Below are 26,673 nucleotides of genomic sequence, written 5' to 3' on the forward strand. Positions count from 1 at the left end.
AAGCCTGGTCCATAATGACCAAACAGGTTTGCACCCTCAGTGGCCGCCTCACGCTGACTGATAAAAAATGAACAAAGAAATCAGCAGCCATGTTTCATTTGTTTTTTTTGGGTTTTATTTGTTGTTTTTTTTCTAGAAAAGCTTTGGTTCAATTCCTCTGCAGTTTTTGAGGCTGTAGTCTGTGGTGTAGTATTGGATTGCATCTATTATTTAGTTCAACAAAATAACAAACACTTCACATTAAGATAAATATTGTAAAGGCAATTTATTGTTTTAATTCCACTGAGTTGCATTATATATGATGATATTATTTCTACTGTATAGGTCTAGAAATAACACTGATACCCTGTTATTGCACAATTTTAAAGATTCAGTTTAATATTCAATTCAGTATGGAGGGAACATTTCACTGCAGTTTTCATTTCTGTTTGTCAGCAGTTATGATTGAACTTCAGTCATAACAACATTAAATTACATGATTGGCAGACCAACTTATTGGTGGATCAATTTATTTAAACAATTTAAGGCCAAAATAAGTAAATATGTAATTCAACTGATATGTCTGTCTAACATCAGTGAGTATGCATTGTATGTGCGTGTTCATCTTTGCTCGCATCTGTGAGATTAAAGCAGGGGTCGGCAACCCATGGTACATGTGGCATGGCATGTGATGCCATTAACATCGGCACATGGAGCAATTCATGTATACATATATATATATATATATATATATATATAAACATTAAATATAGCCTAATGGTGAACTAAACAAACAATTTCATTTAAAATTAATAATTAATTAGTCTCAAAATACACCATTGTACACACATTATACAAAATACATGCAGATCTTTTGGCATGCAGGATCTAGATGGGGAGACAAGCAGCAGCAGTAAATAAATAAACAGATAAATGCTCATTATGAAAATGAACCGGCACTCAGGTCTGAGATTTTTCTTTAAACATTGTAAAGTGGCAAGGGACATCCAAAAGGTTGTTGACCCCTGGATTAAAGGGTCTTTAGAAAGTCAGAAGGCTATTTCTCTGCTGTGTGGGGAAGATTAGGGTGGAAAGATGTTAATCAACTGCCAAGAGGAACCAAAATGATGGATAGAGAGAATGAAAGAGAGGTTCACGTTCAGAGGGGAAGGAGGAAAGAGTGGAGCAGGGACAGAGATGAGAGACAGAGAGAGGGAGAGATTATACAGAGTCCTAAGGAAATCAATTCACCTGCTGCTCAGGTTTTCAATGAGCTTTGCAGCTTAGCGATCTGACAGTGAAGTCCTGACTCAGACTACATGTAGCAGTCAAACACTCAATATCAAGCCATGAGGAGAAACTGTGTCCAGTTTCTACACATTGTGTTCAGATATCACCCCCACAGGCTGCTTCTCAGGCTAAATCAAATACACTTGAGGGTTTTTTTCATTTATGTATCCAAGTACATACTCACAATATTAAATACAATTATTATATTATTAGTCAGCAGGCCTGTCACTGACTTGGCTCGAACATAGCCACTGGCTGCGTCTGGCCCAAACCTGCAGGCGTCCTCCCAGCAGCAGACCGGAACTGCAATCTGTCACCACCAGCAACTCCTACTGTAGTACAGTACAGCTCTGTGGTGCTATCACCGCCTCTCCTGCCATCCTCCATCTCTCAGCAGCCTTCATCAATCCCTCCTACAACCTCTACTGCACTGGCTCCAACATCCTCATGTTACATTTCCTACATAGTCAAGAAAATACAGGTAGCTGTCAAGGCTGCTTCTGTTGCTGTAGTGTGATCAAAACTGTGAGAAACAAAAGGAAGGATAAGTGTTAGGGAAATAAATCACCCTATAAAAACTAAGGAGATAGATAGAAGAGACATTTTTCAGAGAAAAAATGGAAAAAGAACAGAAAACAGAACATGGCATATTTGAATATCTACCCTCATCTACCCCCTTTTTGTGCCATAATAGGCTATTCTAATATCTCATTAAAATCTTACAGCAGGTAGAAAAAGATGTCTAGACAGTCATCCTTAATATATATTCATAAAAGACTCTGAGAAGTATTGGTTTCTGATTGTAACTGATAGAAAAGGGGAGGCTAGCACAATGCAGATACATTCAGTCTGTATCTGCATTGTTAACTGAATGAATATTTTGTATTCTAGGGCTGCAACCAACAATTATTTTTGTTATTGATTAATCTGCTGGTTATTTTCTTGATTAATCATTTTGTCTATAAAATGTAAGTAAATTGTAATTTTCAGATGTCTTGTTTTGTCTGACCAACAGTCCCAAACTCAAAGATATTCAGTTTGCAATCATGTATGACAAAGAAAAGCATCAAATCTTCATATTTTGAGAAGTTGAAATGAGCAAAGTTTGGGTATTTTTGCTCAAAAAAGAACTAAAACAATGATTGAATTGTCAAAATAGTTGACGATTAATTCTCTGTCGATCTAATAGTCAATGATTCGACTCATTGTTGCAGCTCTCGTGTATTTAATGTGAAAGCTTCAAAATAATCACACAAGCAGTATCAAGGAGTAGATTTCAGTTGTTGAGGGTGCAACAACTGAAATACATAAAATTAGGGGCAGATGCAGGGACAGTTTACAGACAGCAGTGAGGAGCACGAGCAAGTTTGAGGGTATTTTAGACAAAAAGGTCAGTAGGAAAGAGCTGAACCATCATTTTGACCTTCACCCACTGAAATAAGGGTTAGAAGATGTTTTTGTCTGTGAAATCGATTCAGGTTCCACACACCAGTACAAAAACAAGCAACATGCAATGTACAAATCTAAAACTTTAAAATATAATATTTGGGTGTGAAAATATTGGCACTCATTTTTAAAACAAGGAAAAAGCCAAGAATGTTCACATATTCCCTTACATAGAGAGAACAGGAGTCTAGACATCAAGAAAGACACACTTACAGTCAACTCCAAAATCCTACAGAGGCAAAAAAAGGATTGCTGGATTGTTATTAATATACAAACACAAGAACACAGCAAAACAGTCAGCAGAAATATTTCAGGAGACATTTATTATGCTGATTGAGTCTGTAAAAAGTTTTTCTCACTCAGTACAGAGACAGCAGGTTTGCAGAAGCCGTCTCTATAGCACTAATGATGGAAAGAGTGAGTTTTATCCAAAAAATGCCATGAATAAGGTGAATGATGAACAAACCTTTGCATACTGTACTTCCATTTATTTTGTCATCGTTACATATGTATACTGAAAAGAGAGCCAGCGCTCTAATAATCTGTGGTGTCACCACGACCGTGAGTGAGACAAAATCGATGACTCCGTCCTTCATTAACCTTTCCATACGATTTTAACGATCAGGTCCCGTAATCATAAGTTTCCATTAGGATGAGAGCACATGTGGAGAGGAAGATAGATGCAAAGGTTAAACAAAAATGAATCTAGAATGACTGAGGTGAATGGGGGCTGTGATTACACTGATTAACAAGGCCATTACCTCTAATTGCTTCCAAGAACTGACTGTCAACGAGTAAACACTGCGTTTCCTGTTCACAGCTACCTTGCACTGTCCAGTAGTTGCGTATGTGTTTCTAAAATGCTTGAACTTCATTTGTTTGCATCCAGTTTGTTTTTACAGGAGAACAGTGTTTTACTTTGCTAAAATAATGTCTGGCATTGAGACTGCTACAGACTAGATGGTATCCTGACTTGGTTTGGATAGCTAGAATTGATCCACGGTCAGTTTCCTGACCCATGACCCATAGACCCCCATAGGGTTATGATGCGTCTGTTCTTGGTAATATGTAACTGGTGATAGTAGCCAGTCATTACAGCTATGACTGCCCTATTGAGAAAAAAAAAAAAAAAAAAACAGCTGCTTTTAAACTGACTGACTGATTTTACATTGGGACTACTTGCTGTTGATGTTGGATGGTTCAGGGCAGTTTGGTCTACATATCTGAAACATTGGGATGGCATTCAAAGACATCTTACAAAAGGACAGAGGATCTGATTTGGTCTGTTGAAGCACCCCTCATGTTTGACCGTCGGATAGAAGAGGGTTGTGGCAGAGATCCAAACTAACTACAATTTCCATCCCAGAGTTGAGAGATAAATAGAGAGAAAATGTTTTCACACTTTTCCATTTTTCTTTTAGCAAACCAGAAGTCTGTTTGGGTGTCAGATTGCAACACCACTGCCAACACATCCTATGCCAAACAGACATGGATCGTCTGACACGCAGATTAAAACATTTCCTCTTCATCCTCGTCCACCTTTACTGTAAGTGTGGGAGATGCAGAAGGTGAATGATCTTCATCGCCATGCAGAGTCCAGTTTCCCTACATACGTCTGAAATCTTGTATCTCCTCTAGACTAAAGCCCTCAGCATCTGTTTTCCTGATCATTAAGGCTTCAGTTTAAATGGTGTTAAAATGTTCCTTATTAGAGTTCTTACAGTATATAAATCGGAGTGGGTTGATCCCTGGTCTTTCCCTCTCCACATTTTCTAACTGAAGCAAATTGTAGTTTAATATCAAGCCTGTTGATGCCTGCACTTAATACCAGCCAGAAGACAGGATTGTCTCCACCATCCTCTGATATAATACTCTGTTGGTTTTTTCCACACACATAACACTTTCCAGACTTCTGGCAGTAACTTTTGTATATCTGTTTGCCAAATTTGACCTTAGTTGAGCTGGTTTCAGAGTTTATTGGTGGCACAAGCTGCATCATCTGACATCAAGAACTGTCTCACTGTGCTATTGACAAAATAAATAGATAATGTCTGAGTTTGACAGTGCATTTAATCATATCTTTTCTTTCATTTTTTTTTCTGAAACGACTACTGTATCTGAACTGCGGTAATCCAGACATCAGAACAGAGGTACATGAACTCAACACATGATCTGCAGGTAGTATTACATACTGCGTTCCAAGCTTCCTGACTCATTTTCATTTTCACAAGACCTGTTTACTTATTTATTGACCAAACCTTCACTGAACTCACAGGCCCCACTAAGTGTAAGGTTGAACCCTTTGCACTCTTGATTTTCTATAAATATCTTTTCACGTCACAACCGCTCAGATTCATCACCATATCCTCTCCTCTCCCTCACTTTTCTCCTCTCACGTGATGTGTTTCTATTTTGTAGTCAGTAACTAAATTAAAAATAGCTCCATTGTGACGAGATTTTGACAGTCATTCTGTACTCCAGCTGATTCTCCCTTCATTTGGTTTTTACTCCCAGCTCCCTCAGATGTCTCCTCTCCTCTGATGAGCACAGTCTGCACTTTCATCTCCACTTTAGTTGTCCCTCCATCTTTTATTTTAAGAAAGTGTGCAATGGATTAGTTCCCTCCTTTAAAAAGCCTTTGGATTAAGATGTGTGGAGGGCAAGAGAGATGGGGGGGAAAAGAAGAGGAAGAAAGAGGAGGCAGAAAAGAGGCAAGAGAATAGAAGGAGGACGAAGAGGAGATCAGGAGGAAGAAGAAAGTAAGAGGAAGTGGTGTGAAGAACTCAAAGAGGGGAGACACTGAGGGAGTAGCGAGAGGATAAAAGAGCATCATATTTAGAATGTAGCTGTCAGATTCCTGGTGGTGTTGGGATTTCTATAACATCTTTACTGCTTCATATAACCAACTGTGCAACAGTTTGTGTTGTATTTCTTCATAGTTCGCTGTTAGTGGTTATTATCCGTCTGTCGGCTGCTATGAAAAAACACAAAAACTGACTCGCTGTTGCTATGCGACTGCTAAAAACTGCTCCAAACCAATTTGAAGCACTGCGATCTTTTGCTGCAATGATTTCATGTTGAAATCTCCAGAACCATCAGCACTCTGCATGCTGAGCCTGAGAGCTGAATGCATGAATGTCACACAGAGCTGTCAGGAGACTTTTACTTTCCAGCGGAAGACAAAGGCAAGAAGAAGTCACATGTATGGGGAGAACTCCTTTGTGGGCTGTCTGTTGGTCTGTCAGTGGTGACATCACATAGTCACCCCATTTACACCTGCATGTGAGGTGTAAATGCACTCAGAACAGAATGTGATCATATCAGCTGGATCACATCTGGAGGTTTTCTGGCTCGAATTGTAATCAGATCTCTGCTAAGCGTAAATGCAGTCAATACAGCGTAATCACATTTTTAAGAAAAAAAAATCCGCCCAGCAAGTTGAAAGGTCACCTAACTCTGCCTGTTCCTGCTAGATTAAGCAAGTCTGGCAAAAGCTACAATTAGTAGCAATAGTGATTTAAAAAATAATGACGCCTGTCCATGGCATTGCTTGCTTTGACTTGGGACAGACCATGTTTGATGACAAATCCACCAACCCTGGTCAACTAATTTCAATATTTATTGAGAACCGATCACAACGTTGGCAGAATGAAGATAACATAAACACTTATGAATTGGTGTAAATGCAAATGCCTGTGGATCACATCAAGATTTTGTATCCAGATACAGATCTCATACCAAGTGTAAATGGTTCCAGTGATTTAAACTCTGTGTGATTTAGGTGGTAGTTTGTATAGTTATATGACATTGTATAGTTTGTATGACCTGCTGTCCAACCACTAGAAGATGGGGCTAAAAGTCTGCCATCGTAGAGAGTGAAGAGACACAATGAATCGTACAAATGAGGATAACGACATACATGGTCAGACAGTCTCTTCTTGGAGACATTTGTGATGTTTCACTCGGATATACACACTAATGTAACCATATTTATTGTGTGAAGGATGACAAAAGAGAGCTCTAGAGAGAAGTTAAAAGCCTACTTACTTTCACACCTCAGCATACCAGGCCAATCGCTGCGTAGAGGGGGCGTTGGTCTCTTGAAAAATTGTCAGAAGCAGTCTCCTCTGACTCACATTATTTGGAGGACTTATTGTATTGCACTTATGAAGTAAGTCTGGGTTTATTCTGAAAACACATGCACAAAAGAAGTCATGAGTGGTCAGGTCTCAGTACCAAATAATTACATATGAATAGCAATGACTATTCAAAGCTCTTTGAATTGTGATTTTGTGAGCTCAGCTTTTGTTACAAGATTAAAGTCAGGAAACAAAAACAATCAATTTAGCCCAGTCGGATACTGTATGTGCAGACTGATATGTACTACTGTAGTTAAGAACTAGTACTAGTTTTACATCTATATACCGACATTAATGAGGTGGTGTATGAAGTGTCTAGCTCATATTATAAAAAATCTAAACACAATCCTATGTAATGCTTTTACACCCAGAAATACCTGTTTATTTTCCATATTATTCTACACTGTCACCATACAGCCAATTGACATTCAGTATCTTGGTTATTACAGTTTATTGGTTGTGGTGCGAATCTGTTGAACAGTGTAACACATTCAACACAACTTCTCATAAAAACCTCTGGCTTTATATTGATGCTGCTTATGCACATGCTCTTAACTCTGATCCTGCTTCTATATTTAGACGATGCAGGTTATAGAGGGGATTGTGGTGATATTGTATTTGGGTCACCTTTTTAAGGTCAATCATGCACACCGCCAAACAGCAAAATCTGAGAGACCATGTGGGAGTTTTTGTCTTGGCAAAACCAAAATACTCTCCAGCTTCATACTTCATATTTCTTCCTTTTTAACTAATGTCTGATTACTTTTAGATGTACTTTTCTTGCATCTGAAATATAATGACAACGTCTTGTCTTGTCTTTTTTTAAATAAAAGAAAGACACATCCATCATACCCAGTATGCATAAAGTACATAATTTTCTTAAGTGCCTGTAGTAATCAAAACACATTACTTTTCCATACATATTGCAAGATGTTTTTATGTGTTTTTGTGTTTCAATGTATTATAAATATTCCATCAGCCTGGCAAACATACTGTAGGTAGATGTGCATACAGTATCCACACATACGCTCCATGTCTCTGAGATACAGCATCCATCAATCATTCATTGTGTTACAAACTGCATTTCTTGCTTGCACTTTATACAAGAAATCTGGTGAATTTAAAGTTATTTTTCCTCTTTTTTTCTTGAGTTTTTAAAAATGTTAAAGCAGGTATTTTGTTTTATTATTAGGTTCATTAGGTTAATGTTAGAAGATATATTTTGCTTTCTTAGCACCTCATTATAATCATTTTATAGGAAATATTCTGTTGGAAAAACTCTTTTCCTCAACTGAGAGGCATGAAATTAGGTGGTACAGCACATAACCACAGAGGGCATTAACAGTTGGTGAGAAGTGCTGGGTAATGCACGACTCCTGCTATTTATATCTGAATCTGTTTATGAACAAATTGTAATGAGAGATTTGGGTGAAACTGGCTGAGTTGTCATGTAATATGATTACTGATATACTGTAGCTACTCTCAGAATTCTCCAGTCTATATGTTTCTGTATGTACATGTATTTCGTCTAAATGCATAAGTGAGGCCTAGAAACTGTTTTGTAAACATGTGTGTTCCCTGCAGGTTTGCCATCACAGAATATGGGTTTTTGATATTGTAAGCAGTGGAATAAAAGCAAATGGCCTCTAATCTAGAGGGAGAAAAATCACACAGTAGCTGATAACAGTATGCAACAATCTTCTTTGAGGTAGAGGGCATGCAGAAAATAAGCATTCTTTTTGGCAGAAATGATCCCTTCAGCAGAGTGTAGACGTACACTTTCGCCCTGTACTCATCTAAAAAACCATTCTCTTTCTCTCTTTCTCTCTCACTCTCTCTCTCACTCTCTCTCTCTCTCTCTCTCTCTCGCTCACACACACACACACACACACACACACATACATCTCATCAGGACCCCTGCTTTCTCACTACTCTTTCCCCTTGAATATCCACCATTTTCTCCATTCTCCACCTACTACTTTTTTCTTTCAGTCACTGTCTCAGCGGGATAATAGAGAACTGAAGGTCACGGCTCCTTTTACCCCCTTCTGATTTTTCAGTGGCCTCCCTAATGGACCAAGGAGGGAAATTATACCTTAACCATCAGAGACAGAGAGCATAGATATTACTCTCTACAGGCTCACTTACTGCTTAAGGTGATGGAGATGAGGACTGTCTCAGTCAGGAATCTGGGATGTATGATGTGTGTGTCTATTTTAGTTTTGTTTTGTTTTTTCTTATATTTTACACAAGTTCATTAGAGCTCAGCGTGGTGCCAGTGAGATGAAAACAATTTCTTTATATATCAAAACAAAAATGTCTTTTTTTTTTTTAGATGTGGTGATATTATTCATTCTTCAAGTGCTAATACTTAAATGTAAGTGGAAGTCCCTGTTCTGTCTGTGGGCCACACCTGCACTCAACATACACCGTGTCTGCATGCAACTTTGTCATTGTTGATGCCATCAATGGCTAACTGACTTCTTGCTGTAGCTTCATATTAACCATACAGATATGAGAGCAGTACTGTATCAGTCTTTTAATCTAAAGGCTCTACCACTTTAATACATACCACAATCAGGGGTCTTCGTTTGGTAAATAAACACATTCTAAAAATGCACACTAGAAAACAAGATGGGCACCTCATGACAGCAAGAAGAAGGGTTCCTTTGTTTGTTGCATTTGGCTTAATAACAAGGAGAAGTAAAAAAAGAAAATGGTGTGTGTGATGTGTTCACAAGAATAGGACAAAGGATGGGGATACTGGTGCGTGATATGAGAAGCATCAACTTCTCTTCAAAACAAGCATTCATTTTGCTTTTCTACAGTAGCACAGTCCCAAGTCGCCATGCTTATAATCAGTGTGGTCACATATTTTTGGACATGTTCAGATGACAAAATTGACATCATGTGGACCTTCGTGCACCCTTGCAGCCAGGTGGATATAGCAAGCATACATTTAGGTTGTCTCTCAGTCAGAGCAGCCAGTGCATTTCTCAAAATGTCAAACTATTCCTTTAGTAAGAAAAACGTAAGATATTCTAATTTTAAAATGTTGGTTTATGTTATGTGGTCATGTTGAAAAAAAGAATACTAGCTGACATATCTTTATCTGATATCAGTATCACTGGCTTCAAAAATCAGATGTCTGTAAACAACATGTGAAAAACAAAATGTCTGTCTGCTATAAATCATTTTAAATATGTAATCCAGAGGCAGTAATCACATGATAAAAGGAATGACTATTCAGATCCACTGTTATTATTCCTGAGACGATGCACAGCAGACCTTGATATTTCCATTCAGGCTGCTCAGTGATGGAGTCTAAGTTTATCCCTATTATAGCTTGGTCATACATACAGTGATAGTGGGCAGCTCCTTTTTTTCATTTCTGAAAGTAAAAAGCACTTCAAATGTGTTTGTGGAAGTCTGTTTGTGTGTGCTTGTTGAGGTCAAACGAGCAAAAGGCAGGTGAACTATAAAGACTGTTGCACTGACCCTGTGTTGTAACAAAGAGGTGGAGCACCTGTCTGAACAACAGAGGGAACAATGAAAGTGAAATTCACATACAACTGAAAGTTAGCAAGAGCTGAGATTTGCAGGTAGAGACAGGAATTCCTGGTACCAGCAGCCAATCAAAGCCCAGATTTCTACATATGTACAAATCCATAAACACATTTCAAACAATCAGTTGTGATGGAGATTTTTATTTACTATTTATCTACTTAACCACTGCTGTTGTCTTTGCTGTTATTATAGGATACTTTACATCGGTCTAAATACGTTCTCTGTCAGTCTTCAATAAATTCATTAGCCTTTAATATATCTTGACAAATAGGGGTTCACATAACGGTTGCAAAAAAACTACGTATGTGTGCGCTTGCCTCTGATTGTACACAAGCGTGTGCGTCACCATGCGCGCGCACTCTCCATATCCATGCCCTTGGCTGTGTCGTGCAGCTCATTACGTTTGATCCATGCGGGGATCCTGCGCTGCGCCTGCACTCGGCACTTGGCGGACAGACGCACAGGCAGTGGTTTACTGCTGCTGCTGCTGCTGCTGCTGCTGCTGCTGCTGTGGATACCTCGGGACTCAGTTCATCACAGTCCTCCTCCAGTCACAGTGAAGCAGTCTGGGATTCCTTCAGTGCTCGGTCGGGGATGCGCATCTGGACCGGAGTGTGTCCTGGGGACAATTACGCGTCGAGGCACTCCGCTGTAGGCTACCTTTCCCTGTCCCCCTGTCCCCACAGAGGAAATAATCACACCGGTTGAGGACAGTTTGGGGTGTTTTTTTGATAGAATGGCAGGCGCAAAGTGCCTTCTGAAAACGCCGAGGTAAGAGACTGTTTATCCCGGGATTTTAAAGAAAATGTCGATGAACATAGGCGCATACTCTCAAACCAAATTAACATAAATTCTCAGTCTATAAGCATTTACATTGTGTCTGTGATATTCAGTAGTGAGTGCATTTACTTTATAGTGTTTTTGTTGTATCTATGTGGTGCCACTGTAATATTTCCCTACATTTCTACCACATGTGTGTGATGTTTGAGGCGCCCTTTTAAAATATAGTATTGTATTTACAGGGGGACTGGAATTAAGTGAGTGTGAAATGCCAATGCATCATGCCTTTTATGTCATATTGAATCAAAGCAGGGTGATATTTGCCAGTTTTCGTCTGTGCAAAAGTGTGCCAGTTTGTGTTTAGGGCTGAAAAAGCGCACCAACATCCATGCAGTGTTGCAATAAAGCCGTTTCCACATGAGACTGCCAGTGTTTGTGGTAAACAAGAGGTTTCAGCCTGCATGGCCTGACTGATAAATGTGTGGTGTGAAGAAAAGTGGACAGCAGTAACGTTTCAAACAGAAATGTTCAGTTTTCACGCTTCAATCTGCTTCTTAATAAGCTCTAGTCCTATTTTCTCCGGGATAAATATTACAAATTGAGCCAAAAGTAAAGGCTAGTGCAGTCTTGAGGATCTGAACTTGCCACTCTGACTATTTTGTCAGTTTGAACGTTTTCCAAAGCTCTCACCAAAAGTTACCTGCTGGTCTCTGAAGTCTGGCATCAATCCTCAAGCACATTTTTCACAGTGAATTAAAGCAGGGGGCTGTCCTTGAAAAGCAGACATTTCAGGGGTTAATTGTGTCCTCACATCAGGTTGATGCCCGCTGGGTACCAGGGGGCCCCGGGAGCGCGAGAGCGCACCAACCTGTCAATCATCACCGTGTCGTGATGGAAAGGTCGTTAAGCGCAAAGATTAGAAAGGAGGTCGTGCGTGACAAATCTATCCCGTCGGCCTTCTTCAGTTTTCTACCAAAATTACTTAACATTTACGTGACCACCACAGACATGTCTATGAGTTTTCCTTCAACGTTTTCACGTACATTACTTTACAGTGTCGCTCGCGTCCAATTTTCTGCATCCAACATCTTCACCGCAGAATCATTGCCTCCGTCTGTGTGTGTGTGTCTGTCTCTGTGTGTGTGTGTGTGTGTGTTTGTGTGTGTGTGTTTATGTGTGTGTGTGTGTGTGTGTTGTATTGGTGTTATGTTGAATGCCTTGCAGGTACAGCAGCCTATTTAAAGCGCATCATAACCACTTAACTCCAGTACATGTTTTTTTTTTTTCAGTGTGTCCGGCCATTCACAGCCAACTCACTTTTCCTGTGACACATTTATTTACATCAGGCATGTTCATTTACTGCAAATAGACACAGTTGTGTGATCCCTCAGGGCTTTCAAAATGGAGTGCTTTTAATTTGCTTTGAAATATGTGGATTACAGAAAAAAATCAGCTGCTTCTATTTGAATATGCATCCCCAGCCTCTTTATTTTCCAAATTGATCCTCATTAATGCTATTCCAGATAAGCTCTCGACTTGGCTTATCTCAGTGAAAGCATGCACAGGGGATAATGACGCCTTCTTGGGATTTTTTTTGAGTTTCCAATGTTGTTTTGGGCTCAGCGTACTCTGATAGACACTCCCATCACTACAGTTTGTGTCATTTTGTTGAATAATTATGTCAAATGCACAAATGAATGTGTTTCCCTGTTTGTCCTGCTAAAACATTCCGTCGCTCTTACTGTGAAACTTGTCAGATTATAAGACTGGCAAAGTGGTCATGATGCTTTGACGCATGTACTGTCAGATTCTCGACAGAAATGGCTAAATTGGATACCGGCTGCATGTTCTCTTGAACAGACTGCAAAAAGCTGGCATTGCCTTCATGCCAGGGAAAGCTTTATGCAGTTCATGCAGAAAGAAAACATCACAGACTTCCCTAAAGAAACTTTTTAGCAGATGCTACAATGTTTTCTCATAAATAACAATGTGACAAAAAGTTGCACTCCTCAATAAATGATGGGAGATCTCATCTTGGTTGGCCATGAACTGGTACATTTTCTGAATTAAGCATTCAGCTCAGGATATTGAAATTATTCTTCTACCGACTATAGCTGTCTGGTTAATTCATTGGAGGAGTGCCACTGCTGTACAGTATGAACAAATGTGACAGGCAATGGGCTGCTCCAGCCAGAGTGGAGATAAACCGTCCTCACTGATCCTGGACTTTTTAGAAGTGAGGTGTTGAGTGCTTGATGAGAATCTGCTCTGACAAAGTCAACTCCGTGCCCTTTTGCCTTGCAGTAACTTCCAGTCGTCTGCCATGTTTGAAGGCTCAGAGTCCGCCGAGGTGGAGGGAGGCAGCACAGAGAGCACCGTGGCCTCGTCCATCAGCGCCTGTAAGAAGGTAAAAACCAAACTGTGTGTTGTGTCTGTGTGTTTGTGTCGGGATGGAGGGAAATACTCCACTGTGTGTCCCTCCATCTGTTCGTCTACTACATGGCCACTTCTCTTTTTTTTTTTTGTCTTTTTCTCTGCTCATGTGCCTGTACACCTGTCTGTCATATCTGCCTCCTCTGACAGTTTATCTGTGTGTTTCCAGCAGTGAAGAGATTTTCATTTCCTCCTCTAGGGTGCCTGTGACACCCAGGGGTTGTGTAATAAGAGGAACAGCCAGGCCCTCGGGTCAGCCCAGTAGATTTATCATCTCCCAGTGCCAGAGAGACAGGAGGGGAAATAGTACAGATCAGTGGGCTGAGGTGAAGGCTAGATTGAATTTCCTTTCAAAGTGTGTGTGTGGTTCTATTTGTGTGTGCGCCTTACTGTATGTGTATGAGTGTGTGGGTGTGCAGGAGGACTCGCTGGTGTGTGTTCCTAATTAGCCTACCACTCATCATCTTAACTGATTTCCACTCAAGGTGATGTCTTTCTTATAATTTGGCCTCCAGTTCCGCTGACCTGTGCCAACAGCCTTTGATATGATCACTCTCCATGACATCAGCTGAGTCTACGTCACCTTTACCTGGCTGAGGGCCTGCACAGATGGTCTATTCCTGAGGGCACAAGCATAAGGGGGCACGATGTCACTATAAATACACAATGATAATGAACAACGTGTACGTAATATCTGTCACATGTTAAACTAAATGAATAAGAATGGTTTATTTATAGCATGTGATTTTAATCTGTTATCTGCCATATGTTAGTGGTAGTTTTTTATCATTGCAAACAGTCTTCTTTCAAATAAATAAATAAAAATATTCCATACGGTCAAACTCAGGACTGTGATTAACATCAAGAGAAACATTATTTTCATCCTTGTAAATAAATTGGCGTTGTAATTAGGTGGTTATTAAAGAGGAAAGTCAATAGTCTTGTCAAAGGCAGCTGCACGGCTGCAGGTTCAAAGGCTTCATTAAAATGTCCCTCCTGAGAGAAGACGATAGCTGTCGTATATATAATGTGCGATGTCTGGTTAGCTGACAGATTATTGATTCTGTGGCGTGGACACTTATCCTGAAATAAAGGTCCTGGAGAAAGGTCAATTGATCTCATCAACCAGAGGAGGGGGGAGGACACACAGGGACTGGCAGATGAAAGTGAAAGGGTGACTCAGAAGGTGTGAGCGCATGTGTGAAGTCATATGATGCTACGTGTACCTGAGCGGGGTTTATCTATGTGTCGCAGGTGCTGTGCAGTAACAGTGTGCTGGATTCGTCGGAGTACTGGCTGAGGAATGAGAAGGCTCTGTGCAGACTGGGCCTGCTGGACGACGACGCAGAGGGCACCTGCACCATGGTGAGTAGCATACCGTGGCTGATGAAACACACGTACCCTTTTGGCAACAAAGATGGGCCAACCCATCTCTAGTGTGTAGCCTTAAAGCTGCAGGGGGCGTGTATGTCGCCTCGAACAACAGCGAGGTAACAGTCTGAATTTTAAGGCACAAATGACGTGAGTGACATCTAAAAACTGCGCTCCCGTCAATCTGCTTCCTCTGGGTGGCTCGTGGGCAAGGACTTGGTGAGAAAATGTTTTCGCAGAAGGTTGATCGTGTTCCCATGCTGCTATTTATTTAAGGGTTTTTGCTCATAAGGTCTGATGTGTCACTTCCTTTGTTGAGAAGAGGGATGTAACTTTGATGCAACGGCTGTAGTAACATTACTGAATAGTGCAGTTTTAAGACAAGTGCCTTGCTCATAGGTTTGATGTGCTTTTTGATAGAAGGGACAAATCACCTTAAACAATTATTATTAATTCATTCATGAAAATCCACAAATAATGTTCCTGTTGGTGTTGTCAGCCAGTGATGATGCCACATTCTGCATCGTTTTGCTAGTTCTCCTAATGAAAAGGACGGTTGGGTTTGTGTTTTCTCGCAAATGAAAACAAATTCTGGCATCAATGAATGCAGCATAATTTCTCATAAGCAGTTAACTGCTTCAAATATACCAGGAGAGTTTCTTTTAATAGATGTTATAAACGACATAATCTAATTCTGCTGTAAGATTGTTAAAAGCTCAGTTTAGCCTCAGCAGGTCCTTACTAATCCAATTATTGCAGGAGGAGGCTTTTGTAGAGTAAATTCATATCTGTTGCGTTTATTTTATCACAGTCAGTGACTGAATAGAGCTATCAGAGAGCAGTCATCTCTGTTGCAACACAAACACAAGGACATCAGCAGTTTGCCTCTCACCTTAGATTTAGCGCTTCAATGATTAGTCAGTCAAACAAGAAAATTGATTGCCAATTATTTTGATAATTGAGTCATTTTTCAAGAAAAAATGCTTAAATTCTCTTGTTCCAACTTCTCAAATATGAACATTTTCTGGTTTCGTTAGTTGTTTATGATAGTAAACTGAATATCTTTGGGTTGTGGACTGTTGGTCAGGACAGAACAAGACATTTTTGCATCTTGGGCTTTGGGAATCAACATTTTTCACAGCTTTCTGACATTTTTTAGACGGAACAAGTAATTAATTAACTGAGAAAATGATCAAAAGCCCTACTGGGATTAGAAGAACTGCACTCTTGCTGGACTAAAGCCCTTTACTTTCTACTTTCAGAACACTCAGCATGATGGTATCAGTCTAGACATGTCAACGCGACTTCACGTAGTGCACAGCTTCACAGAGTCACAGTCCTAGTGAAGTCATTTTAATCATATTTTCCATTGTGAATGTGTTGAATACAGTCATGCACACACATCAACCTGCAGTGTGTGAGTCTGGCAGCACTTCCTCCCAACATGATAACATTACATCTAAACATTTCCTACTCTGACTGTAATACTGTATTTTACAGTGTTTTAATCACTGTAATGATCAATCTCATCTCTATTCAATTCATAAACATGATTATTATCTCTTAGATGAGTATCAGCAATCAGCAGCACACTCAGACATAGAGTCAATATGACAAACAACCTGTACATAAATGTTATCTGTGTATCATTACAATCAACTGATTTTTAGTGAGAAAGCCCACGTGAGTTTGGATCAACATGACTGGGATCTATGTACATTTACTGAACCAAACATCTGTATTGTCCTGCTGAAACAACATAGTTTATAGAGACTATAGAAATCTTACACTGTAATGAAAAGCACAGTTTAAAACACAGCTTCTAAGAATCTGTCCCGTTACATACTGTGATAATGGTTGTTAATGAGCCATTTTCAAGCTCTCCTTGCCCTCTGTTCAATGCACGCTGGGATAGATTTATCAGAAATACAAATCTTGAAACATAATGAAATTATGATTGTTATTTGAGCTGACATGGGGAGGCAGACTCTCTCACATCCTGTTATCAGATTTTATCATTCTAAATACTGAGCATTTGATTCTAAACTTATTTCTGTAACAATTAAGCTACTAAATATAGCTTTTAATCATGGTGTTTTCTGACTTTATGAAGACCGATTTGCACCATTTGCCAAAACTCCATCCAGGGCTGCAGTATCATTTTACATTTCCATTTTTTTACATGTAACAGTTGTATAGTCGGACATATGCAACATTTAAGGCTAGAGCCAGCAAATGCCACAACACCGAAGACACATCCTGTGATTCTTGTTTAAAAATATAAGAGATGAAGTTAGAAATTTAAAGAAGGGTGATCGCTGTCAGAACAGATACTCTTCTGGACACACAGTATGTGTTTGGATTACTAAGGACATTGCTTGAGCAAGGATGTAGGACTTAAGAGAAAAAATGCATCAAGACAGAAAGCAAAGAGGAGAAATGCTTTGAACTGCAGAGCAAACACATGCTCTATCCTCTCTTTCACCCAATTCTGGGTACGATGTTACCTTTGATCACTCATTCAATTAAAATTGCAAGTTAAGTGTGAGTTGCATTCAGGATTCACAGCTTTAGTGGCTATGGGGAACTTGTTTATTGGGAGGAATGACAGGTTCTTTGAGTCTCAAAGTGAATTGATTTTACAACAAAAATTGTCTTATATAATAAATATTTTAACACTGTATCAAGTTTAGGTCCCTACTGTACTGTGGGTGGGCCTTGTTAAAGAAAGCTGCTGAAATACATAATGTGTTCATTCTAATAACATTTCCACAATAAGAATAACATATTCAGCCACACTTCAGTGGCAGCTTAATAATAAGTCTGAATTTCATCTCCTCAGGAGTAAAATCAATTTTCTCACCTTTAGCTGCAAAATATCTCATATGCTTCCCTCTTTGCCGTTTTGATGTTTTTCTGCAATGACTGTATGACTCTGGACTGGTATAGCAGCACTATCTCTGAGCCATGACCCACACATCACTGATCAGAGCCTGAACTTAGTGATCCAGCTTTAATTTCAAGTGCAGTGGGGTCCATCTCACAGAGGGCTAGTTCTTAAAAATTCTTCCCATGGAGAGATGCTGAAACAGCTATTAATTGAATATACAGCCATCTGATTCTTCTAGTGTCTCAGATTATAGCAGTTAATGCTTTAATAGGGAGTCAACATCAAGAAATGGTGATTAAACTCAACAAACTGAAATAACAGAAGTTTCAAGTCGTAAATAAACCACACCATTAAACATTTCTGACATTTTTTCTTTTTAATTTGTCTCTCATGGACTGGAGCCGGCCCATTTTATGCAGAATAAATAAATACCAGTGCCACACAAAGTGTTTTGACTTTTCCCCCTCCCCCACGCTTCAAGTATCTTACCAAGGTAACAAAAATAGCAGTAATTTAGCAAAGAGCCCCGTTCTCATACATTTGTGTCACACTCTGTAGGTGTGAGCAGTCACGTGCTCAAGTGAAAGGTTCTGAAACCCCCAAACACCAGCTGTATTATCTAGGACAAGACACACACAGTGCATGAGTTGAAACAAAGGTCTTGAATTTCAGATCCCAATATTCCTCTGACTGACTCACTAAATGCTCCTCTGCCATCACTGAGGGTCAGGTGTCCAAGTAGAATGAAGCCTTTTTGGCAGGTTTAGTCATTTTTTGAAGGGCCAACGGTCACTTCATGTCCCACTGACAGTTAGATTGAGTTCTGCAAAGTCATAGGTTTATGTATCATAACTCGTCTTCCTCCTCATTTTTTTTTTACTCAATGCCATTTGTGATGACTGCCGACTTGAAAACAAAGACATCGCTTGTGCCGTCTTGTTTCTGTAGAACAGGCGGCCTCTTGAGCTCCTACCTGAGTTTGGGATTATACGGTCAGTTTTATCTTTGTTTTTCCTTTGTGAAATGTAAAAAAACAGAAGGAGCATCATCCTTTTTTTTGTTCAAGTGAGACAATGGTTGTTTGTTTTCTTTTACTTTGTGTCTGTTTTCTATGAATCAGAGGGAACTTTAATGCAAGCATCAAACAGATGCAGCCCGTCTTCCCGCAGCATCGCTCTCGGACTTTGACGTGATAGATTGCTCTCTTCTGACTCTCAATTCTCTGTTCAGCTTTCCGTGGTTCACACAGCCAATCAATCAAACGGGAGCTCACGATTGATGACATCGCGTTAGAGATAAATTTTCCTGTCCTGGCCTGAACTGTACAGGGAGGCAGAGAGAAGGCTAAGTGTGGAAAACGAGATGAAGAGTGAAAGACAGAGGGTGACGTGACAGATGCTGATCCAAACAGAAAGAGAGGAGTAGCCACTGAGACACATACAAACGTCTGAAACTCTGTCAGTGTTGATGAAAGGAACAGACCAGAGAGTGATGTAGAGTGGGATTTTATTGTTTTCTTTTTTTTGACTTGTTTAAATGTAATGGGCCGCAGTAATTATAGGGTTGAATAGAGCATATTCAGATTTTACTGAAAGGTGACTCAACTTCAATTTAGACCTATTTTTGATCAACTTTGATCCAAATCAGTTCATTAGACTAGAGTTTTTCAAGAATTGTTTGTTTAAAAGCAAAAAAAAAAAAAAAAATCAGTGTTTACATTTTCAGGAACAGAAATGAGTGTGGAAGGCCAAAATCTGTGAGCTAAATAAAAGGTAAAAGCTTTAAAGCTTAAAAAGGATTTTCTGCGTTTTGCTCTATCACCACCTCTGGCTGAATCATGTTGTCACCTTTGATCACTCACTCATGTTTTAATGCATGAAGTCACAGAGAAGTGTCATGTTGCTGTGATAGTCACACTGAATTCCATCACACCCCGGAGAGATTTAACGGGGGCGGGGGCGAGGGGGGGGGCATTTTGATCTGTGCATCTGATTTCCATGTTGAGTTTCCTTTTATTGAAACAGAATGACAAAGTTTTAGGTTAAAAAATGAAATAATAATATAGCAATAGACAAGACGTTATGATCAACAAAAGTAAGTCATCATTATCAAGAGGAAAAACTAACCTGCATACAAAATAGAAATCAAATGAGGAAAAGCAAAAGTCAAACAATATGATTGATTAAACTTGTGACAACTAGTTGTTGTTTTGTAAGAATACATGCCAATGTTGAGATGCAGAAAATCTTTTTTTTTTTTTTTTTTTGACCAAAGTTTTTCAAGGAAGTACATATAAGCCTGGAAGTATTCCTTCCCAACACTGTCCATTCATCTCCTCTCAGCTTTCTGTCTTCCTGCTTTGAACCTGCATTATCTGAGGAAGAGTGATCCATTCATCACCAGATTCAAACACTTCACACACTCGGGTAGTGTGTAGTGTCCTGACCTGTCCCTTCCCGAGCCCAGAGAGAAAGAGAGAGAGAGAACAGAATAAATATGCCATCAGCCACAGCAGGAGTGCTGACTTACAGCAGGATCACAGCAGGAAGACAAACCTTCTCTTTCCTTATAAAACCTTCTTTTTGCTTTTTTACCTCAGACTGCCATCATGACAAATTACAGTCTTAGATGCAGGGTTGTGCTCTAAAATGAGACTTAATGCTTAAAGGATATGGCTGGTGATTTTCTACATTATTCTTATTGTCAACAAATCTCATGTAGAGAGTAATAATGAATACTAATAATGAATTGATCCAGCTTACAAGTATTGTGTGTGTGTATCCACAGTCTGATATACAGTATTCCTCTGTGCCATAGACCTCCATTGTTGTCCAAAAACTGGGTGACATGTTTCTTGGCCCGGAGGACTGCAGTTGCAATTTGTTTAGAAACATCTCCAAAGACAAATAACAGCAATCACATTTTCAGCCTCAGGAGAGAAGTTCCTTGTAAGGCAGATGCCACCGTGCATTTGCTGGAACACAGTTCTGTTAACAGAGCTGCACTAGCTTGTTGTGCTATATATCACAACTTCTTGACTTTTTCCTCAAAGAACTTCAGCATAAAGTCTCTCTCAAAGGGAGAGAGTGACAAGACATCCAAAGGAACCACTTGGCCACTAGTTCGTCCACCATTTCACTTTTATTGCTTCAGTCATGCATATTACCAAACAAATTTGCAGTTCAAATTACTTTAAAGTGATTTTGGGCCCTGAAGGTCTGGGGCCTTACAGCAGTTGCTCTTTTTTTGGCGAGTTGGTATTTCAGCCTTGAGTGCAGGTTAGCTGTTGATGGCCTGTAGACCTAGGTAACTACTGATAGAGCACTGTTAGCTAATCATAGCCTGGACACAATACAGGTGAGGTGAGGAGAAAACGTATGTTGTTCTATGTTGCAGGGATTTAGCCCTTTACACAGTCTCAGAGATGTTTTGGAGACGTGTAACTTTATGGATCACACAGTGCATCAGAGAGCTCATTTCAAATGGATTTTTCTGTGAAGATCATTATTACACATAGTATTAAAAACACTGTGAAAACACATCCTAGCACTTCTCCAAATGTGAAAACAACACATTCAAATTTATGCATTTCAGAGACACAGAAGCTGCTCAACATCCACCGCTCCGGGTTGGCTCATAACCTTCTGTTAGCCACTTTTATCACAGTTGTTCTTTTTTTTTTTTCCTCTCTCAAGATGTTTAATCCTTTGTATGAACCTATTAACATGTTTCCATAAAATGACTTCAAAAAGCTTCAGGAAATATGTTTGCTCTCCAACTGATAAATGTATGATCCTCTAGTGAATGTATACATTTGCCGACACACAGGGGGATGTATACACTCCACAGAGACACCTCAGTATTCACCCCCTGTCCTTTTACATTCTCCATAACGTTTCCATACTATTCGTCTTGTGAGTGGGGAGAACCAGGACAGCGTCAGCTTCTTGATGTTCTGTTTAGCCTGGGGCTCCAAGCTGAGCAAATCACAGCCAGACACTAATTGTGTGTGTGTGTGTGCTTGATATTCACTACTCATAATGCTGCATATATGCTATTTTTTCCAGCAGTTGAAAGGCACAGTCATTTATCAAGTACACACTGTTTTCACATCTTTATTTAAGCACACTTTCTTACATTACGAGTGGTAACATACTTCAAGCAGTACTAGGCAGCTCAGTCAGAGTTGAAAAACAACATGTGTAGTATGTGGAAGTTCATCAAACGGTATTTCCTGATATGCTTCATGCATTTTATCTACACACACTTAAATTTATGAACACACAAAAAAGGCTGATTATAGTCACCAGTATGTGAGATCAGCATGCCTGTCTGCTCAGCACTGTGTACTGTATGTAGCATCATAAAATGAATATGGCAGAATCACTGAGCTTTAATGTTGTTTTCCCCCAAACTTCACTTAAAGGAAGTTAAACTTAAAATGAATTAGACTTAAAGGTGCCAGCTACTGAGATAAGTCAAAGAGCTGTGTTTAGTATAGTGACCCCAGATAGAGTGAGTCTTTGTCTGTGGCAGCAGTAAGGTTATTTTCCAACAGTAGACCTGTGCATAGATGGGGAATAGCAGTTTGCCTCAGATTTGAAAATCTAGGACATTCATAAGGCAATGATAGCACTGATGCAGGATAAAAAAGGAACTTAGATATGATTGTAGAAACCCATAAATAACTCTGGTTAAAAAAAAAAAGAAAGAAGAGTCAACCATGTCCCACTCTCATTTCTTATAATGACAGCGAGACAAAATGACAGTAATTATTTCACTAATTATTTATTTATTTATTATTTCACTTGCACACGCAAAAACAAGTATATGAAGGACTAAATATTCATCATAACAAAAATGCTTATGTGTTTCAAGTGATGAAAAAGAGCAACAACAACAAAAAAAGAGCCACAGTATAAGAAAAAAAGGAGACAGAAGGACTAAGAGCAGCAGCTGTGTGTGGGAGGATCAGAGTAGTGAGCAGAGAGGGAGGGCTGCTGAGGAGGAATGAGGCTTTGATGGACAAAGCAGACTGAAATGTTTGTAATGGTTTCGTACATTGACCATGTTTGTGCACATAATGTTGTATTGAAACTGTGGCTAATATCCACATGAGCGCTATTTGTAGGCGTAGTAGAGAGAAAGAAATCTGCCTGCCTGACAGTTTTGTATGTCCAAGGACAAATGGGATTTTATGCACAAATAAGATGGTACAATTGAACCCTGTGTGTCTGTGTGTGTGTGTGCGTGTGCGTGTACTGTTATTGTCTCGGACACACACGCAGGCACTGTACCTCCAACTGAACATAAAAGTGTTATATTTCCTGAAGCTGCAGTATATGTTTGGATACTGACTTCCAACTAATTTTCTACAAGTTCATCCAAAGTCTGTAGTGTTCTACAGCCTGAAAATGGGAATTAAGTCCATTCCTGTGGCAATATTAGCTGATTTTATTAAGGATGATGAGCAATCCAGCAATAATTACATCGCATTATATGTGCTTTTTAGTTTGGTGATTGTACCAAGAAATGAGACACAATGCCGTATGAGCAGACAGTTAGTGCATGCTGAAATATTACAACAGAAACACTGAAAAGTGAAGAACTGAATAATTAAGTTGTACCTGTAGGTAATAAAGGTGGATTATTTTTCATTTAACATGCTTTTTTTTATGCACAGTATATGTTGACAACTTTTCAGCATTCCTACTATCTCAAAATAGAGAAGTGAAAAGTTATCATTTCTGACAAAACAATCTTAACTCAAGTTCAGCTTACTAGCTTTGCTTGGATCTTTCAACCATATCACACAGTCTTCATGGAAAAAGCTTTTAAATGGACCTTGATCTGGGTTTGTTTTTGCCAACTTACAGTACTATTTCCAAGGTCAAGAGTAAACTTTCATGCTTAGGATGCATCTCTTTCTCCAAGCTCTTACATCGAAAGGACAAATTTGCAACATGTAACATTATTACTTCATTGTGTAGCTAACAAAACACAAATAAAAGTGACCTACATGTTTTTCCCTGTAGAAGTCCCCGAAGATGTCCGTCGTGTCACCTTTCAGAAACAGTGATTTAATAATTTACATTTTGGTGGAAGCTCAACTCCACTGCTGCCTGTTTTCTGTGAGGCTGCTTCCAGACTTGTTGAGGGTCATTGCTGTCCAGTTTTGTCTTGGTGGTCCATCAGCACAGGTGGTAGACTCACCCCCTGAGTTTCATTTTGGTTGGCTGGGTGGATGTTTGGCACAGCTGTAAATTCACATGAGCTGAGCGTCTAGTGAAGCGGGAAAGCTTGGAGAGACTCCCTGACCTCTGCTGTAGCCAGACTTTTGACACAAGATGGGGGAAACACAGATGTTCATGTCAAGAAGGTTGAACCCAGATGTTTCGATTCTTCTCCGGAAAAATCACACAGACTGTTACCTCTCTCATCTGGAGAACTGTTTTAAGTCCCTGTGTCTCAGCTTCCATGGGATCATTTTAGCCCCCTTATCTCTGTATTTCTTTCTCCCTCTCTCCTGCTTTATGTACCTCAGCTGATGTTCACGTGGTCAGTCCTTCAGTCAGCCAGAGACTGGCGCAAGTGTGTGTGTGTGTCGTCCAGTGTGTCTGCGAATAACTGATAGAATCAGAGCGTGTCCCTGGGCTTGTCTTCACACGGACAAAGAGATGACTAGATGGTCCTCTCCTTCCCAAATTTAGAACAACTGCCTCTTGGCTCTCACCGTTTGATGGGGTTAAATTGCTTCACCCTTCTCAAGGTCAAAGTCGTGGATCACTCGCCTCCCTTTTTCCTCTAACTGTGTGTTACCTGCAGGCGATGTGTTGGCAGGCAGGGGAAGGTGTCGTCGCTGCTTTTCTGGGATGATTTCCAATAACAGTATGACTGAATGGTGCAGAGGTGCTCTTGAGCAAGGGTGCCAAACCTCTCATTAATGTGTTATTGTTTGGATAGGAATTGAAAATTGTGTTAAATACTAAATCATAACTCATGGGGATATATCTGTATCCAGATACAGGAAAAACTGAATTTGAAGGTCATATTTTTTTATTCAACGATGAGGGTCAGAATAAGGCAACATCAGGCCTTTGTCTTTGGTTTCAGTAAACAGTGTAGAATAACCTCAGTTCATATGTGTATCTTGTTGACATTTAACAGCTATTCTGACAGAAAGGTCCTCATCACACTCACTAACCTGATGCGAACAACAGACAAGCAAATGAGCAAACAGCTTGTTCTCCTCAGTGAGTAGATTGCTGTTATTTTGAGGGAAAATTAACAAAACAGCAAGCCTCTTGGTATTTAAATGTTATAGTTGACACATACAGTCCATGAAGGGCAGAGGAGAAAACACACACACACACACACACACACTTGGTTTGATCAGGGTGAGACCGGAAAACCGTTTCAAATATTCTGTCACTGTCAACTGTGACTGACTTCATTCACATTTTTTTTATACTCGGCTGACTCCATTTTCAAGCAGCAATTTTCATGACATTAGACTTGATAGTTTGGAAAATATTGTGTTGTGTCATTGTGTATTGTGACTTGAGGATAGCAGAGTGGAGGTGAGGGGGAAATTGGCTTGTTCTGAATGTGCCACATTACTGCTTCAGCTGAAGGACATTTTTGCTCATCTGATCTGGCTTTGCAGCACAGTTTTTGCTGTCTTAATCTTAGCTTTTACTTTGATGAAGAAAACCCAGAAAAGTAGAGCAAAATTACAGCCTTATTTTGAAATATAAACTCATGAGTATATTGACCCATTTATGGCAGCAGTGGGTTTTTTTTTTGCTTTTTTTGCTTCACTTTCAAATCTGACTACAGCTAGACATAACATTAAAAGACGAAATAGTAAAGCACATACATAGACCTTGATGCTGGATCTGTTGCGGTTCCTGTACCTCGACATGGCTTCCTGGGAACAGAATACAAAAAGATGAAAGTCATAAAAAACTATAAGCTATCTCACCAGCTCTGAGGCTGTTTAGAAGCCTAGCAGGATAAATCAAGTGCACCTCAGGTAGTTCAAGGGAAATGATTTCAAACAGTGATGTGTGTCGAGATGTGATTATTTGACACTATATATATTTTTTGCAGGTCTACAGAGGAGAGAAAAGGGGGAAGATAGCAGCAGGTAGAGCAGATATGGTGATAACAGAGGTAAAAGAGAGACGGCAGGATCCCACATGCACGTGTTTTGCATTGAAAAGACGGAGAATGCCTCAGTGTCTCCCATTACGACTAGGTTTGATTAGTAATGACAAGCATGGTAGCATTTAGATATTAAACATATATAGAAATGTATGTGTTCGTGACTGAGACACAAAAATGTCACTTCTCCTGTAGCACTTCACAGTACCTTGCACACACACGCTGAGTATTGGTGTTCAAGTGGGAAGTGACACCCCTCCACTGCTGTTGGGAGCCATGCTTTATCCATTTAGCCACACAGGACTAACTCGGCTATGCCAACTTAGATCAGAGGCTATGTGCTGTAGAATCAAACAGCAGCCGTCAAACAGTCCCAGACTCCCAGCACTGGCACGAGGACTGCATCATAGACCATTAAACCTGCAGCCAGAGGAAAAGGCAGGTGAGATGAGAAGAGAAGAAGGAAGAGTGTGACAGAGGGAGAGCGAAGGAGTGGAGACAGCGGAAGAGGAAACAGGAAAAGTGAGACAGAAAGAAAGTCCTTGTTGGTTTACACCTGGAGCTTTCGTTCCCTGAGAGACAAGAAAGTCTTCTCTTAAGGGGCTCTGCCAA

The 26,673-nt window shown here is 39.8% G+C and overlaps 1 protein-coding gene across 5 annotated transcripts in view; it reads left to right on the forward strand.

Moving 5' to 3' along the window:
• Window positions 1-26,673, forward strand: part of LOC122984593 (SPHK1 interactor, AKAP domain containing) — a 129,964-nt gene that overhangs the window by 89,937 nt on the left and 13,354 nt on the right. For 4 of the 5 annotated variants that reach the window (XM_044355150.1, XM_044355154.1, XM_044355151.1 and 1 more), the window contains 2 exons: window positions 13,506-13,608; window positions 14,889-14,999. In XM_044355150.1, the coding sequence (XP_044211085.1) occupies window positions 13,506-13,608; window positions 14,889-14,999 (214 nt within the window). Of the gene's footprint in view, window positions 1-10,840; window positions 11,193-13,505; window positions 13,609-14,888; window positions 15,000-26,673 lie in introns of those variants that run through there. The other variant, XM_044355153.1, reaches the window with a different exon arrangement.

Source organism: Thunnus albacares, chromosome 6 (genome assembly GCF_914725855.1).
Source record: "Thunnus albacares chromosome 6, fThuAlb1.1, whole genome shotgun sequence".
In the NCBI taxonomy this organism is placed as follows: domain Eukaryota; kingdom Metazoa; phylum Chordata; class Actinopteri; order Scombriformes; family Scombridae; genus Thunnus; species Thunnus albacares.